Here is an 18,206-nt window from a genome sequence, read left to right as displayed (position 1 = left end):
AATTTACACATTTCTCATTAATTCAGACTGTTTTCTAGCAGTTGAATATATCAGGCAGTATTTAGGATAAAAGCCAGTGAAAATATGATTGTTTTAAAAAAAGTTGTTTTGTGTCTCAATTTACCCCAGCTTTGGGGTAAACTGAGACAGACCAGAAAAATCAAAGGGGTGAAATGAACCAGCCAGGGGTAAACTGATCCTCTTACTTTTCCACTTTAAAACTACCATAACAACACATGTTGTAAAAGTTTGTATCCTGACAGCTAGTTTAACAACCACACATTTCAGAACTGGTCAATTATGAATTGGGGATTGGTCAATTAAGCACATTTGTTTTTCTAAACCTTCTAAATACTCTGAACAAAATCAAATACAGCAATCTAATTCAAACTATTTGAATTTACATTTTAATGACAGATAGAACCAGTTAGATTAGACCACAATCTAGGGGTCAGAACACACTACCCTCGGTCAGGGAAAAAAAAACAACTGGCAATAAGCGTTCTCGGGGGAAGCAAACAGATCGATCTCGGCTTCCCCGAATCGCGCCCATATCAGCTGAACAGACTCGGGGTGAAGTCTCCATTCTCCGGAACGTAAAGGCTGCCGTGAGAGCGTGTCAGAAGCACGGTTGAGCTCGCCGGGAATGTGAATTGTGCGCAGTGATTTCAGCCGATCGTGAAGCCAGTGCTGAAGTGGTCTCATATGGAGTAATCCGAGAGGCGTGACAGCGGATGCCATATGCCCCAGGAGCCTCTGAAATATTTTCTGTTGGACCACTATTTTGCTGTCGAACTCTCTCAGACGGTTCAGCATTAGCTGAGTGCGCTCTCCGGAGAGGCGCGCTGTCATGGTGACCGAGTCCAGCTCCAGCCCCAAAAAAGAGATCCTCTGCACAGGGGCGAGTTTGCTCTTTTCTCGGTTGACCTGAAGCCCCAACAGGTGGAGGTGCTGGAGCACCTTGTCTCTGTGCATAATCAATTGCTCCTGAGAGTGGGCTAAAATCAGCCAGTCGTTGAGATAATTGAGTATGCGGATGCCCGCGAGCCGAAGGGGCACTAAGGCGCCCTTCGCGAGCTTGGTGAAAAAACCGGCGGAGAGAGAGAGAGCCCGAAGAGGAGGACTTTGTATTGCCAAGCTCGACCTTCGAATGCAAACCACAGAAATTGACAGTGGCATGGAAGAATAGAGACAAGGAAATACGCGTCCTTCAGGTCTATCGCTGCAAACCAATCCTGAGGACGAACGCACCGGAGGATGCGCTTCTGCGTTAGCATTCTGAACGGCAGATTGTGCGTATGAGCCACCGCAAAGGGCTGGCCCGTGCTAACCAGGCAGGCAGAGCCCTCGCTAATGGACTCATCGCTACAATCGCTACAATCGCTACAATCGCTGACATACCAGCAGTGGGGCAGCGCAGAGTGTGTGTGCTGATCCAGGAAGCGGATTCACTCTCATCTCGCACCAAAGCTCCGGAGAGGGGCTCGAGGGGTGGGAGAAATGAGACCGTCCTCCCAGCGCCTGTGAGCCACTGGTGAAATGCACAGAACCTGCGAGCTGGAAGGCATAGCATCCCAGACTGGCAGAGTTCGGGCTGTCACATCCAGGGAAGTGGAAAAGTGCTCTTTCATTGATGTTTGCGTGAAAAGTGCCGTTGGAAATGGGGCCCGGCCCTCCAGCGGGGAAAAAGCAAATTCCCTTTTCTCTGGATGAACTGTCTCAGGGACGCTTTGCGGTCCGTTTACCGGACTTAACGGCGCACTGGGCAGGGGGGGCTGCCTGCTTTCGTGGTGCTCGATGCGCCTGTAGGCAGGCGCCCTCGGCGAGGAGCAACAGATGTGGATGGCTCGGCGGGCGGAGCGGGCTTACTGTCCGGCCGATAGATGACATTACCCATCACATCAGACTGCTCTCTCACCGCCTTGAATTCCTGGGTGAATTCACCGACGGTGTCGCCGAACAGGCAAGCCTGGGATATGGGGGAGTCAAGAAAGTAGACTTTGTCGACTTCGCGCATATCAGCCAGGTTTAGCCAGAGGTGGCACTCCTGGACCACTAATATGGAGATCGTCCTCCCCAACGCACACGCAGTGGACTTAGTGGTCTGAAGAGCATAGTCGGTTGCGGTGCGGAGCTCGTGTAGCAAGCTTGGGTCAGACCCACCCTTGTGCAGCTGGGCCAGTGCCTGCGCTTGGTAGCGCTGGTAGGTGGCCGTAGCGTGCAAGGCAGAAGCAGCCTGGCCCGCAGCCTTGTAAGCTCTAGCTCCGAGGGAGGCAGATAACCTACAGGCTTTGGACGAGAGACGAGGCAGACCCCGCCAAGAAGAGGTGCCACTCGGACAAAGATTGACTGCAATGGTGCGCTCGACCAGAGGAATCGCTTCGTGCCCTCCAGGACTGCGTGAGCCTACTGTGCACCTGCACAGAAGGGGACGAGAGGCTTCGAAGGCTTGGCCCACTTGTCCTCTACGTAGCACCTATCTAGTCAGTCCGGCTGCGGAGCAGGGGGATAAACCATCTCCATCACCAATGGCTGAAGCAGCCCGGGAAAGCACGGCTAACATGTCCGTTTCACAAATCCGTTTTGACAGCGCACACCTGCCCGTAGGGGGCAAGTGGGTCTGGTTCCTCGTAGGACAATGAAAGCCCACCCTCCGATGCAGCAGTGGACATCTGGTCCCCGGTGTCATAGAGCGTAAGGGTTACCATCTGGTTAGACGCATCGTTTTCTCCACTCATATCCTGGATGGAGTGCTTGGAGGGGCGGGAGGTCCGCAGGCCCGGAGGCGACAGATAATCTCCCACTGGAACCCTCAGACCTGCCCAAGTGCCCGCTACAGTGCAGGGGACAGCTGGGGTGGTTCGCCCTTTTGCAAGAGCTAGCCACGATCTTAACTGCGCAACAGACATGGCATCGCAATGATGACATGAACTGCCCGCGAGCACCGCATTAACATGCCGGACCCCCAGACATGCAATGCAGTGCTCATGCCCATCATCCAGGGACAGGAAACCACTGCATCCAGAAACGCACAGTCGGAGTGCCATCCAGAAAAGGACATGCTGCACGACTGTGTTGCTCTTTTAAGAAATTTGCAACTTTATACGCACCACTCTGGAGGACCGGACCCAAAGAACGCCAGGCAAGGGAGAAGCCCAGCTTGACCATCTGCCACCGCGTGTACACACTCTGGACCGGGAGACCGCTCTCGTTTACATACTCTTTCAGACAATTAGCTTTCTGAACAAAATCCCCCATACGTGGATTAAATCCACTTATAGCATTGAAGTTCTCCATCCGAAGCGGAAAGACAGATACAGACAGGGTTAAATATGAAAACGGAATATATAAAGCTATTTTTTTTAAATACAACAGAAAAGGTTGATGTACAGAAATCCTCTGTTTTGCCATTAATTGTATATGTAATTTTCTCTATTTAAATGAACTGCAACAGGTCATAGATCCAATGAAAGTAGTTTGGCGCAGAAGTTTTTTTCCAGTTCAATAGGATAATTCTTTTAGCAATTATTAAGCAAAAGGCTAATACATTTGACTGCAAAGATGATAGTGATACACTTGTAGGATTAAGGCCAAACAGTGCCACTAAAGGACACGGTTAAATTTTTTGAAGAAAAATATCAGATATTGATTTAAATATTGATGTCTAAAAAGAGATTAACTCTGGACAATGCCAAAAGGTATGGTAGAGGGTAGCTGGAGCTAATTGCCGATCTATAGATGCCGATCTATGACAAATAGGATCAATTTCTGGGTTTATTTTAGATAGTTTAACTTTTTTCCAATAAATTATATGTACTAGTTTAAACTGTATCAGTGAATGGCAAGCACAGATAGAATTAGTTTGTACACAATGAAGAACTTTTGATCATTGATCGTCTGAAAAAACATGGTTGACATCTAATTGCCAGTCTAATTTTATTTTAGACAAAGATGAAGAATCTGACATTATATTGAATGAGAAAATTGTTTTATATATGTTGGAGATAGCACCCTTAGAGACTTTTATTTCCAAGATCTGATCAATCTCTTGTTTAAGAGGTGTATGGGGGAAGTGAGAAAATGTATTTCTTATAAATTCATGAGTCTGCAAATACCTAAAGAAGTGAGTTTTTGGGAGCCTGAATTTTTCTAAAAAATATGGAAAGGTTAAAAAAAAGTGTTCTCGTGAAAGAGATCATTAATATTTACAATACCTCTTCTAAACCATAATGCAAATGCTCCATCTGACATAAAAGGCAAAAAAGAAGGATTTTTATATATAGGAGACAAACACAACATTGCCTGAAAACCGAAATGTTTTCTAAATTGTTTCCTAATTCTTAGACTATGTAAGACTAGGGGGTTAGAAGAAAAACAAGAATATTTAATAGACAATGATGAGCATAACAAGGTTTGTAAAGAAACTCTGCTACAAGAGTCACATTCCTTTCAACCCATGCTGGAACCCATTGGCAAAGACCGTAGTGGGACTGGCTCTAATATAAGATACTATGAATGTTTGTTGCCCAGTAATAAAATAAGATATTGGAAAAAGCAAATCCACCTAATATTTTGGGTTGCTGGAGAAATAATTTCTGAATCCTTGCTGGGACTCCATTCCAAATTAATTCTTAAAATATTCCTAAAGTCTTAAAAAAAGATTTGGGTATAATCACTGGAATGTTTTGAAATAAGAAAAGAAATTTAGGCAAAATGTTCATTTTTATGGTATTAATTTTGCCTCCAAGCGATAATGGAAGAGTCGTCCACCTAGCTAGATCTTGCTTCGTTTGATCCAGAATTAGAATAAAATTATGCTTGAAAAGATCTATATATTTCCTTGTTACTGTTTAGTAACGAAAGTAACGAAACTGATGTGAGGCTAGCTAAAATGGGAACGCTAATAATGGAAGAGCCCTTGCAGCTGAATTAATTGGGAAGAGCTCGCTCTAATTTAAATTTAATTTATAGCCTGAGATGCTACTGAACTGTTTCAAAATGTCCAAAATATAGAGGAAACTGGTTTCTGGGTTTGCGATATACAGAACAACATCGTCGGCATAGAGAGAGATTTTTTGTTCTTTATTTGCTCTAAAATTACCAGTTATGTTGTGGTTGGAACGAAAGCTATTGCAAGGGGTTCTATAGCTATAACGAATAAAAGTGGGGACGGGACAATACTGTCTTTGTGGAAAGTGAAAAATATTCCGAATTTATACCATTTGTTTTCAGATGCCAAAGGGGAATGAAGGATTCGGATTTCGGCCTTCCAATCCGTCTCATCATGGATCAACGTTTATCCTTTCACATCATCCTGTTTCTCATTATCTTAAATATAATTATTTGATTATTTAAATGAGTATTTAACTTTGAAATGATTTTAACTAATGAATAAGTTAACACACTGCTTTATGTAAGAATGTTCAGTCCATTTGCCTGTCTCTGTGTAACTTTTTCAGGAGCCACCAAACTAGGTCAGAGGTCACAGAGACCTTGAATGGAACTGAGGGCTAAGGACTGGAAGCAACTGTTTCGATTGTTATTTCTATGAGTTAATACTATCCAAAAGTAATTTTGCTATTTTTACGGTTAATTCTTTTAAAGTGATTCTACTTTTTATTCAAGATAGACTTTGTGTAGTAAGGATTTTATAACTGTCTGAATGTAGATTATACCGGTTTTTAACCAGTTTTGATAAAGACGGCTGAGAGTACACTCAGCCTTGGATAAGAAACAGATTGTACTTTAAGTGTATGTGCTCTATATTTGATTGTGGATCCGTTTCACAGGTCTGGAGTCAGCTCTAAACAGTCTAGTGGATGTCTGACGTTTATGCTAAAGACATTGTTCAGAATTATACGCATGCACCCACTTGGAAATGTTCCTAGTCTATCTGTGTTTTAACCAATCAGGTTAGAACACCTATATGTGTGACGCAGTTAATGACGTTATGTGAGAGTATAATTGTTATTGATTTGTGATTGTAAGCAGAGTGGCCTAGGAACTGCGAGTGTTGAAGCTGGCTTCTGCTGATGAAACTGCAAACTATCTTCAGTAAAATGTATTTATTTATTTGAATCTCTGACTCCGGCTCTCCTTCATCTGACAGACTGGTCGTTTTTTGGGTTAAACTGTATATCAATCCTTACAGGAAGAATATTATAGTTTTACCTAACCCACAAATCTCTTTCCAAATCCAAACTTTTTTAATGTATGAAAGAGATAGTCCCACTCGATTCATTCAAAGGCCTTTTCCGCATCGAGAGAGACTAAGACCTCCGGTATTTATGAGTCTGACGAGGTATAAATTATGTTCATCAATCTTCTAAATTTGAAAAAACCCTGCCTGTTTTATATAAAACATGTTTGGTCAGGGTGTATGATGTTTGCACAATAGTTTCTAATGCTATAGAAAGGACCTTGGCCAAAATTTTCACGTCAACATTAAGGGGACGATAAGACCCACAGTCAAGTGGGTTTCAAGATCAATGAAATTATGGCTCGACGCATGGATAAGGGCAAACTACCGTTATTAAAAGATTCTTCAAAAACCGAAAGAACTAATGGAGAAAGCTGAAGAGAAAACTTTTTAAAAAACTCGGTTGGAAACCCATCTGAGCCTGGGGATTTTCCACTCTGCATTTATGAAATCGCATGTAGAATTTCAGTTAAACTAATAGGGTCATCTAATTTGGTTTTTGATTAGTTGAAAAATTATAAAACATATTTATAATTTTTGTGTGTTTAAGAGAATCAGACTGGTACAAAGAAGAATAAAATAATTTAAACTGGTTATTAATGTCTTGAGGGTGTGATACAATATTTCCAACTGGGTCTTGAATTTGAGCAATAAAGCTTTTTACTGTTTGAAGTTGCAGTGCAAGAGCTTTGCCTGATTTATCACCAAATTCATAAAAACGATGTCGTGACTTAAGTAAGAGCTGATCCGCTTGGTTAGAGGAAAGAAGATTATATTCAGATTGTAAGAGTGCCTTTTCATTATATAGGGATGGGGTTGGATGTTCTGCATATTTATGATTTATTTTGCCAATATGTCCAGAAAGTTTGCTCAGCATTTTGCTGCGCATTTTTTATATAAGCAGAACGATAAATTATTTCTCCACGCAAATAAACTTTGAGGGTTTCCCAAAGAATAGAAGCAGACATTCCTTCTGTAACATTTGTCTCAAAAAAAGGACATTTTTTTCAGAAACGAAATCAACAAAATAACCATCTAAGAGAAGTAAGACATTCATACTCCAAATATGAGAGCCTCTTCCATATCCAGAGAGGGTCAAATTCTAGAATTACTGGAGCATGGTCAGAGATGGTTATACTGTCATAAAGAGAGAATTTTACTCGGGGAATAAGTTTGTTGTCAGTGATAAAATAATCAATATGTGAGTAAGTATGGTGAACAGCGGAAAAGATAGAAAAGGTTATAGAGGAGAGATTTAAAAACAGCCAAATGTCAACCATTCTGTATCCTTCCATGAAGGAGTTCATGATTTTAGAAGACTGAGATAGAGTAGCTGGTTTAGGGGATGATCTGTCTAAAATAGTATTTAGGACGCAATTTAAATCACCTCCTCAAATCAATTGGTAAGAATTTAAGTCTAGGAATTTAGAAAATTTTGGTAAAAAAGTCTGGGTTTTCCCAGTTGGGCACGTAAACACTTACTAAAACCACTTGACTATCATAAAGAGTGCCTGACACGATCACATATCTACCGTTGGGGTCAGTGACAACTTCAGAAGGGTTAAATGGAGTATTCTTATTAATTAAGATAGCTGCGCCTCTAGCTTTGCAGTTGAATCCCGAATGGAACACCTGCCCTACCCAAGATCTCTTCAGACTTTTATGGCAAGAGTTCTTAAGGTGAGTTTCCTGCAGAAAACATATATTAGTCTTTAGCGTCATGAGTTTGGAAAAAAACCTTTACCCTTTTTACATTATTATTCATCCCTTTTACATTCCAACTAACTAATTTAACCCTGCCCTGTCTCTCTTGAGGCAAATTTCTATGCATTACTGTGGAGTGTGTGCATATTAATGTTAAACATGAAAATACATAGTTTCAGGTGGAGGGTGAGAAAAAAAAAGTGATTAGGTAAAAATGGTAAATGGTACACAAAGTAGATTTAAAAAATAAACATCTATTGTCCATATGCATCCAGAACTGGCACAGAACTTAACATAAATAACACAAATATGTCTGACCGACAAGAACAGTGCAGTCAGAACAGTGCTGCGATACTGCTGTTGTGGCTGGTGTATTCTGGGGAATTTTCTTACCCCTTTGATTTTGAGTATGATCCTGAAAAATCTTCATTCAAAGGTGCTATTCATAACTTTACTTGGGACACCCCTAACCCTTCACGGGAACACAAAATGAGGGGTTGGGGTAAGGGGAAGGGCTAAGGGGTAGAATTAGGATTGGGCCTTAATAGAGTAATTAGATGACGGGCTGTTTAAGTTTTTAGAAAATAAAGCACAACAGAGGTGGTGATTTGGCCAGTAGCTGGTACAACTGTAATAGTGATAAAATGTTAATCTAGTCAAAATCTGCCTGGAACTACTTGTCTGCCTGGAACTACTGGTCAAACTCTGCCTTGAACTAAGCTGCGTTTATCTGAAAATAACTACACACCTAATAAATGTTCAACTCCCCATATTATAAATGGTTTTAAATGGAATTAGCCTGTAAAATGTAATAAGCTACAGGCTGAATTTTCATTGAATTAGACTTCAAGGGCAACTAAATCTCTTTATATCCCCATTTGAAACTACAGTATACACAGTAAAGGTCTCAACAATTATGTCCTCTAACTAAATATGAAGAGGTTAAACAGCTCTACTTCAAGTAAAACAAATGCTTAATCATTTAATCTCATCCAGCCTTGATTTCTAGAAAATATTTTAAGATAAACTGTTTTTGCATGGGTTAACCTATGAGGGTTAACCTTAATCAGCATTAAACATTTGCCATTAATGCATATCAAATATTTTTGTGTCCGGTTATACAGAATTTTATTGCATAATCAGAATAGCTTAGTCTTAATCTGCACAATTAAGTTCAACACAGACCTACTGTAAGAAACACTTTTAAAAACTTTTTTTTAATTATGAGATTCCTACAGGGCATGCAAATAAATACAGTACAGACTTGAGATTTCCATGCCAGAATTTAATATTTATCCATTTGCAGGTCAAATAGATGAAGAACAGATTTTTTTCATTCTTGGATAAACAAGAATATATAAAATTCATATCCATAAAGACTACTACACAACATAGCCCTAACAGCAGAACAATTTGATTAAATAGAAGATTTAAAAAACTTATTAAAACAGAGAAACCATAAACTTGTCAGTTTCAGAATGCAGAGAAGGCTCCAGTGGCTTTACATTAGGGGATAGCTGGCCGATGTTGCAATGCCACAGTGATTGTTTTTGTCTTTAGCCATGTAGATGTAGCCTTTGTTACCCCATTTGTCAGTCCAGCTGAAAAAGGGTTGAAAGAAATAATAAAATATGAAAACATGCAATCAAGCTTGTGCCTGCAAAACTAAAGATTGTTGGCATCATACCTGTTCTTCACAATCCAGTATCTATTCCCAGCAACATCAGCACCCTGATAACCATAGCCAACCACCAAGACTCCATGATCAAGTTGACTACTGCTGCACGTCGGCTCATAATAAATGCCTAAAGTTCAGAATATTAGAAATGAATTAAGGCAAAGTAAGTTCAGTAATAATTTAATATCTGCATAAACCACCATTTTAATAAATATATAATTAAAACTGATGGATATCAGACACCTACCAGACTGATAGAACTGTATGGATTGATGTCCTGCATCAATAGCAACAGATACAGGACCCACAGCAGCAACAGCATTCATCAGAGCAAGCTCATTACCACTGGGAATGTCCACGAATCCGGTGTCTTTAGCGACATTAAAACGGGGGTCATACCGGCATGGCAGATCATCCTGCAAACGCAAAGTTAAAATAAGAAAAAATAAATAAATGGTACATTGGAGTCTCAAAATAATCAGCGATCTTCATTTAAAGACATTAAGAAAACCAAAATAAAATTTTCACAATCTTCAAATACAGCAGTTCAACCCCATGTCTTCAAAAGAATATTTTTTTTTTTTGCTCAGAAACTGTCACAATATGATTCTTACCCTTGCAAGATAAGGGTATGACTGCTCAGAATCCAGCCCATTGTTCTCTTTAACATACAGGAAGGCCTGGTCCATGAGGCCTCCGTTACAGCCTTGATTGCCCTGTGGTCTGGAACAGTCCACCAAGTTTTGCTCACTCAGAGAAACCAGCCTTCCAGTTTGACGGAAGAGCTGACCCTCCAAGGCACCAGTTGAACTGAAAGACCAGCAAGATCCACATTGTTTCTAACAAAAAAAAAAAAAAAAACACAACAGAAGAGTCACCAAACAGTAAAACTACAGATACACATACAGTACTTAAATTTAAAAGCCATTTATATTTTAGCACAAACTGGGTTTACCTGTTCAACTGTAAATAGATTAATTGTAAAATATGCAACTACTACCGAATTTAGCATAAAAGCAGTTTTTCTTTTACTTTAAACTCACCTGGTCTTTGACAGGAGTAACATAGCCCCTCTGTCTCCAGTCAATCTGTTGAGGGGCTGCAAAAAAGCTGGGTTCCATGAACAATGCGCCCTTTGACTTCCGGTCTGGGTCATGCTTATAACCATTCATTGCCTGTCTGAACTCCTCATTTGTCTAAAAGGAAATGTGAAAAGTTTTAATAAAACAGCCTTACAAATAGTACTTTAGAATGTAATCGATAGATTGAGAACTAAAGTCATTTTGCTGAAGATTCATTAAAACACGCAGGGCTTAAATCTCCAATCCAGGATGTTGTTGATTGTAATTGAATCATTTAATAAAGAAACAACAGCATTCTGATCTGGTTTCACACTAATGAATCATCCTTGCATTTTGATTGTTTTTTAATCTTTTTGACAATTTGGAATGTATAAAGCAATATAGATAGGAGAAATAAATAACTTGACTGTAGTACTAAACTACTTACCATGTCACCAAATTGATTCATTCCCAGTTTAAATGTGTGGTTTCCCATGGAGTACTCAAGGTTATGTAGCTCAATTTTTCTCAAGTTCTCCTCCCAAATCATTCTCCTCCCGACTTCCACATCCTGGAGTAGAAAGTAGATATATCAGACATTGCAAAGAACCAGTTCAGCATAAACACATGCATTGCATCATTCATTCATGTTAAGCTGATATATGGCTAGAAATTATAGTCTTCCCACCTCATAATAGGTTTTTCCATGCTGGCTCTTCCAGGAGTTCCAGTGGTCATCTAACTGCATATCTATAGTTGGAGTAGCAAACACTGCACTTATGCACAGCGTGACAAGCAAAGCAAACATCATCCTGCCTGGAAGACTGACGGAGGAAAAACAATAATATTAAAGCTATAGTAGAGCTAAATGTCACATTAATATAATGCAAGTATTGAGTCCTATGAAGGAGGGGAAAAAAAAAGATTTACTCTTACCTTTCACAAGCAAACCAAATTATTGACTGTGATTGCCTACAACCGAGTGTGTTTTAAAGCCTGTCTGAACATAAAGGCGGTCTCTCATTGGCTGACTGTGATGATGAGACAAGTATTTACAGCCAATCAGGTCTAGCAAGAACTTCATCTTGTCATGTGATATAGCGTCACAAGATTCTTTATATTATTAGTCTACTGTAACAAGATTAAGGTCATCAGAAATGTTTTGTTATTTCCACAGTTTATAAAATCAACATTTACAATACACAAGGGGAAAGCTTAATAAAATATGCTACACTTGATTGGGGGATTTAGAGATTTTTTTTGTTTTGTTTTTTTGCACTCTGTTTGTTAGGTTTGTTGTAATCATTGTTTGTGCTCGTCACATAAGGGTGTGTTTGACAAATCCCACAAGCTTAGACAGAAAATAATCCAAGAGAAAACACAAAGTCCATTAAGAAAACTAAGCATTTTTAAATGGCATCAGTGGCTCCTGTTTTGTACTCACACTAAATGCTAATTACTTTCTTTCTAATTACTAATTATTATTAATAATTTAGACTGACTAAAATTAGCAGACACGATACTTCCAGTACTAATATATTCCAGTACTTTTTATATCCTGTTCTGGCTGCAGGAGAGAGAACATCTTTGCACATTTAAGAATGTGTGTTTGCCCTACAGTGATAATTGTTTAATTAGCATCCATTTTCTTTTCGGCTTAGTCCCTTTATTAATACAGGGTCACCACAGCGGAAAGAACCGCTAACTTATCCAGCACATGTTTTACACAGCGGATGCCCTTCCAGCCGCAACCCATCTCTGGAAAACACCCATACACACTCATTCACACACATTCACTATGGGCAATTTAGCCTTCCCAATTCACCTGTACCGCATGTCTTTGGACTGTGGGGGAAACCGGAGCACCCGGAGGAAACCCACGCGAACGCAGGGTTTAATTACCATTTTATCTTTTATTCATCTTACTTTATTTAAACATAAAGCAGTAAATAAATAAAAGTAACAAGTTGGTTACTCACTCACTTACTAAACATTTTAAAGCAAAATCAGACATAAAAACAAAATAATTATTAAAAGTTATTAGATGTTATCATTATACTTTCAGGCTAATAAGAGTGTTTAAGGTCAGATGATAGTTGATGATTACAGTATTTTCCCTAGTAAACTTAAAATTTCACAGATTGTTTTTATTTTAAATCATATTTCTAACACAATCTCATTTTCTTAATTATAAACTGGTATTTCAGATTATTTTCCCTGAGCAGTTTATCATCCCCATGAACTTTTTCAATTATTTTGCCAGAAGTATGTATGGCTGTATTTAGTTTTTAAAGCGAACGCTATTGGGCGCTCCTTTTCGCGCTTACAAGCGAACTGCTTACCTCCATATGTACAGCTTTCTGGCTGTTACCACTCTGTCCTGTTAGCGTGCCATGTACGTTGGTGAACTTGAGATGCAGAGAGGAGTTGACCATGATGATGGGGTTCGAGTCTGATGAGGAACGGTTCTAGAAAGTGGGTAAGACAAAAACAGAATCCAAAAAATTAAATAAACAAGTACATATCAGAGTGAGAATGAGGTAAAATCTGAAAATGTGGTAAAAATTAGGTGAATGCTTTTCTTTTTCTGGACTGCTTTTAAAAGTGTCGGTTGCTTTTAGGGAAGTGTTTGGGCATGTCAGTCGAACGGTCAGTCAGTCAAACAGTCAGTAGACAGTGGCCTCTGGTGGATTTACCCGAGAAACGTCGGTGCGAATGAAACCCGCGAGAAAAATTTAGGATCTCAAAAAGTGTACACAGCGGCCTCTGGTGGATTCGTGAAAACAAAAACTGCAAAAAACGTAGCTCCTAGGACGTATTTGGCGGTCTCCAGAAATGTATATAGAAGTACATAATCAGAATGAGCCTGGCTTGAACTTTTTTCATCATTGCATAATCTTTTCTGATGTTAAAGTTTATTTTAAGTAAATTAAACAGTACTAAAACTGACAAAATAAAAATATACATGTATAAAAAATATGCATGTGTGTATATATACAGCATATAGAGTGAACTAATATTCCATTTTTAAAAAAAATAAATTAAGTTAGAAGGTGCATCAACATAAAAGTTTTTTTCTGATATTTTCAGCTATATTCTAACATAATATAACTAATTATACTATATAACTAACATATAAAACGGGAAAACTCATCTAAACACCTTAATCATTTTACTGCCTTATTCAGATTAGGGTAAATAATTTGATTGCTGAGCTCAGATATTCCACTAATTGCAAAAAAAATAAGAAGGTTTTGTTTGCCTTTAACCACAAAGAATAACAAGTTATTGATTTTTTATTTTTTTATCAGGGTCACAGTCTTGTCTTTTTTATGTCTGGACAGTCAGTATTGTCTTTGCTTAATGTGTCTTGGTTTGTTTTGTGCCTGAGCACATGGCTTTGTCTTTGTTTGTGTTGGCCATGTGCTCCCTGCCTCCGTGTGTATTGTTATCACACCCTCTTGCAGAACGACTGAATTTTGTAAACACAAACTCTAGAGTGACTATGGTTCTATCCTCATTTACTCGATGTTTACTTCACACCTGTCCTTTGTTTGCAAACATCTAATCTTGGTTGGCTTGTTTTGGATGTGATTTGTCTAATGAGTTTTTGTTAGAGCTTGCTGTATTTAGTCTAGTCCTTGCCTTTGCCTTAGTTTAGTGTTTGTACCTGTTTCTTTTGAGATTTTGCCCTGAGTTTTACATACACTTGTGGAGATTGTCTAAATGTATCTATATTTCAACCAACCAAAGTCTTTCTACCTATGTTGTGCAACGTAGTCTGTGACAATCTGTTAGAGTATGCTTGATGTTGATATGAGATTGTGTAGGAATGAAAATTATCATATCCATTTATTTATATTGAAAAACTTGTCCTTCACCAAAGAAGGTCCATACTGACTCCAAAGGCAGATACTGATAAGATCAGGGCCTGGTATGTGGACTTTAGGGGGTTTTACGATTTGGTCACATGTTGATTGGTCAGTTTGAATGTCTCAGTATTTGGGCTTAAGTCACATGGTCAAGAAAGATACAAAATAGTTGGTGAAACGCTGCTCTGGCTCTTCTCTTTACCTGGCCTGTGTTTTCCTGGTCTGCTTTCCTCCTCTGCTCCTCTCCTCCTGTGGAGTCTATCTTTTCTGACTCTACTGCAATCAGGCTAACTTCTGGGCCTGCTCTCTTTGTCTCTCTCTCCCTCCCCCTGTCTCTCCTTCTACCTCTGGTAACTTTAATTTTACATTTAAGCTGGGTACAATTTATATCATATATTTTATCATTCCATATTTTATCATTTTATACAGTTGTTTTGTAATTAATTCAGTTGTAACCATAGAGAATTATTGTCATTAAATCCTTTAATTTTCAAGTATTTGTGAATTACTTTTGATTTAACATCAACACTTAATTGTTCCATATTGCAATATAATACAATCACATAATATCAACGCTCTCCCACATTTATAGCTATTAATACTGCCCTTATATACTGATAACTTTTTAGTCATTCGTCAGAACTACAGTTCGAACCGCTGTGGTTTTAAAACCCATTCCTACAATTGTTTGAGCAGAGAAGCCTACGCATTCTGTATGTGTCTTGATGCTGGCTTAATAATGAAACTGCAAACTGTTTTCTTCAGTAAATGTATATATATATATATATATATATATATATATATATATATATATATATATATATATATATATATATATATATATATATAATTGTGTTTCAGGGGTTTTCACCTTTATTAATAGGACAGTGGAGATGTACATACAGGAAAGTGTGGGGAGCAGAGATAGGGGAAGCATCAACAAAGGACCTCGAGCTGGGAGTCGAAATCAGTCGCCACAAGCACCTCAGTGCTACAGTATGTGTCAATGCACTAACCACTAGGCTATTGGCACCAATGTCAATAAATGTTTTTAATAATTGTATCAGACTCCCGGCCTTTGTCTATCTCCACAGGTATTTGAGCTTAATTGTAAATGCCCATAGCAAGGCAGGCCCTTCTCAGGATTATCAGTGTTGATGCACCCAGCTCTGTAAGTTCATCAACTCCTCCAGCCCTACTGAAAAAAACAACTTAAACCAGACTAGGCTGGTTGGCTGGTTTTAACTGGTCGACCAGCCTGGTTTTAGAGGGGGTTTGGCCCTTTCCAGACTATTTCCAGCTATTTCCAGCCTGGTCTTTGCTGGTCAGGCTGGGAGATGACCAGCTAAAACCAGCTTGATCAGCCTAGCCAGGCTGGGAGCTCAGCCAAACCCGCTATGTCCTGCTTAACCCAAGCTGGTTTTAGCTGGTCATTTTCCAGCCTGACCAGCTAAGACCAGGCTGGAAATGGCCAAAACCCCTCTAAAACCAGGCTGGTCAACCAGCTAAAACCAGCCAACCAGCATAGGCTGGTTTAAGCTGGATTTTTCAGTAGGGCAAAAATTACTAAAAAACATGCTGATAAAAAAGTGGGGAAAATAAAAATAACCAAATGTGTTTTTAAGACAGATAATAAATTAATTAAATTATTGCATAAAAAAATAACTGGTATTAAAAATGTATATAAGTGACCTTTTTGGACCCTCTGCCCCTGCCCCACAGCAGGTCTGTGCATGCACTCGCTTAAGCATTGAATTTTTACAAAAAATCATAAGCAAAAATCAGCATTTATCCACTAATTTTACAAAAAATATATATTTTTAATTTAATTATTGTCATCTATGAGTAAATCCCTTTAGGTGCTGAAAGTTAGGCCCAATCCCAACTCTATTTTTGTACCCCTACCCCTTAGCTGATGGGGAAGGGCTTTAAAATTTACCCCTAAGAATGGGGTATATGCATGGCGGCGCGTGACGCATTTCCGGTAAAATGTAAGACCCCGGGCCAACTTCCGCTGATCGTACAGTACAGTGCTACAACAGGAGCACTACTGATCAAAACAACTAGTTGTCTTAATGTTTCATGCCATCATAGCCCACTTATACATGTTCATGTGACCTACATAAATACGACATCTAAACGTTTAAAAGTGTCATTTCAAAGACATGACAACAGTTTTCTAGCTACCACTGCCATATTCAGCAACGTACAGCATCAGAAAAACCTTAGTTTTCACATCTTTCCAGAAGACAAAGTCGTGCAGAAGAGGTGAGTTGTTAAGATTAAACATGAGAATTTTACAGAAACAGAAAAGACAAGAGTATAGCAGACACTTCCAGTCTAGCAACCTGATAGAGGCTCAAGTGCCAACCAGATGCAGACATTTAAAGGAAGGAGCTTTTATGGCAAATAATAGTTTATTTTCATTGCCTTTAAATTGAAAAAAAATGAACAATAATATACATAAATATTTCCTAAGCTACTTTCTATTTTTTTAAATTCAGAATAAAGACCTTTATTTTATTCACTGTACATATTAAATGTTATTCACTGTATGTAATTTAAAAAATAAATTGTCAAAAAATGTAACATTTTGAAAAAATATTGTATTCAGATGAACAAAAATAATAACATTGAATCAGTTGTTTTCTCAGCAAGGTGCTTCTTCTGTTACTTGTTCATAGAGAGGTACTTGGGCTGATACGTATTAAATAAATAAATAAATCACCCCTCTGTTTCATGGAACTTAACACCTAATCGATCCATTCCAAACTATTGTTCATGTTTTATGCAACTTCTGTTCCATTTAGGTGCAGGAGGGACAAAAGACATTACACATTTCAGAATAATGAGCTGTCTGGAAAAGCAAGGCAACCAAATGTTTGCATATCCCACTCTTAGCCACACAAGAGCAGGAGTCAACAACTAGCAGATGATGACATGGACTTTCTGATGGATGTCCGCTCCAGGATGGAGTTACACAAAATTTTCTAGCTCTGAATCTCATAATGTTACCTAGAAAACAGAAACAAGAATATTAATGGGTTTTTAAAGAGAGTCATTAAAGGCAGTTCACCAAAAACTGAAAATTCTATTTACTCATCCTTCACTTGTTCCAAACCTGTTTGAGTTTTGTTCTGCTGTTTAAAACACACAGAAAAAGATATATTGAAGAAATCTGGAAATTTGCAACCAGTGATATTCATAATAGTTCTTTTTCCTACTATGGAAGTCGATGGTTACAGGTTTTCAGCTTTCTTCAAACTATCTTCTTTTGAAATGCGTTCTGCATCTGCACCATTATCATCAGGTTAAACTACACTGTAAATCATTATTTTAAATAATAAAAAAAACACCCCTTAGTCACACTTTAAAATAAGGTTTCATTAGTTAATGTATTTGCTCACATGAACTAATAATAAACAAAACTTGTACAGCACTTAATCATATTTAAACTAATTTACTAATGAATAAAAATCCAGTCATGTTTGTTAACATTAGCTATTACTTTGTGAGTTAACAAGCACAATGAATAAGCATTTGTTCATTAACGTAAAAAACTAATAAAATATTGCAATAGACAAATTGTTGATGTGAAATTACCTAATAACACGATATTGTTTTAAGTCACCCTCCTATTTAATTACAATGTTATAGACTAAATAGAAAGCATGTCATCTACACTGTTACAC

General features: G+C 38.5%; 1 protein-coding gene across 1 annotated transcript; it reads right to left on the bottom strand.

The window, feature by feature from the left end:
* Positions 1 to 9,350: 9,350 nt before the first annotated feature.
* Positions 9,351 to 11,456, bottom strand: LOC130238411 (procathepsin L-like). Its single transcript, XM_056469412.1, has 7 exons — positions 11,331 to 11,456; positions 11,091 to 11,213; positions 10,625 to 10,777; positions 10,196 to 10,420; positions 9,829 to 9,997; positions 9,591 to 9,708; positions 9,351 to 9,504 (listed from the first exon to the last, which is right to left on the bottom strand). The coding sequence occupies exons 1-7, from the start codon at positions 11,451 to 11,453 to the stop codon at positions 9,405 to 9,407; spliced, it is 1,011 nt and encodes a 336-aa protein (XP_056325387.1). The 5' UTR covers positions 11,454 to 11,456; the 3' UTR covers positions 9,351 to 9,404.
* Between the last annotated feature and the right edge of the window lie 6,750 nt (positions 11,457 to 18,206).

Source organism: Danio aesculapii, chromosome 12, assembly GCF_903798145.1.
Source record: "Danio aesculapii chromosome 12, fDanAes4.1, whole genome shotgun sequence".
Taxonomy (NCBI): domain Eukaryota; kingdom Metazoa; phylum Chordata; class Actinopteri; order Cypriniformes; family Danionidae; genus Danio; species Danio aesculapii.
The sequence above is the reverse complement of the archived record's forward strand: the minus strand, read 5'-3'. Positions and strand labels throughout refer to the sequence as shown.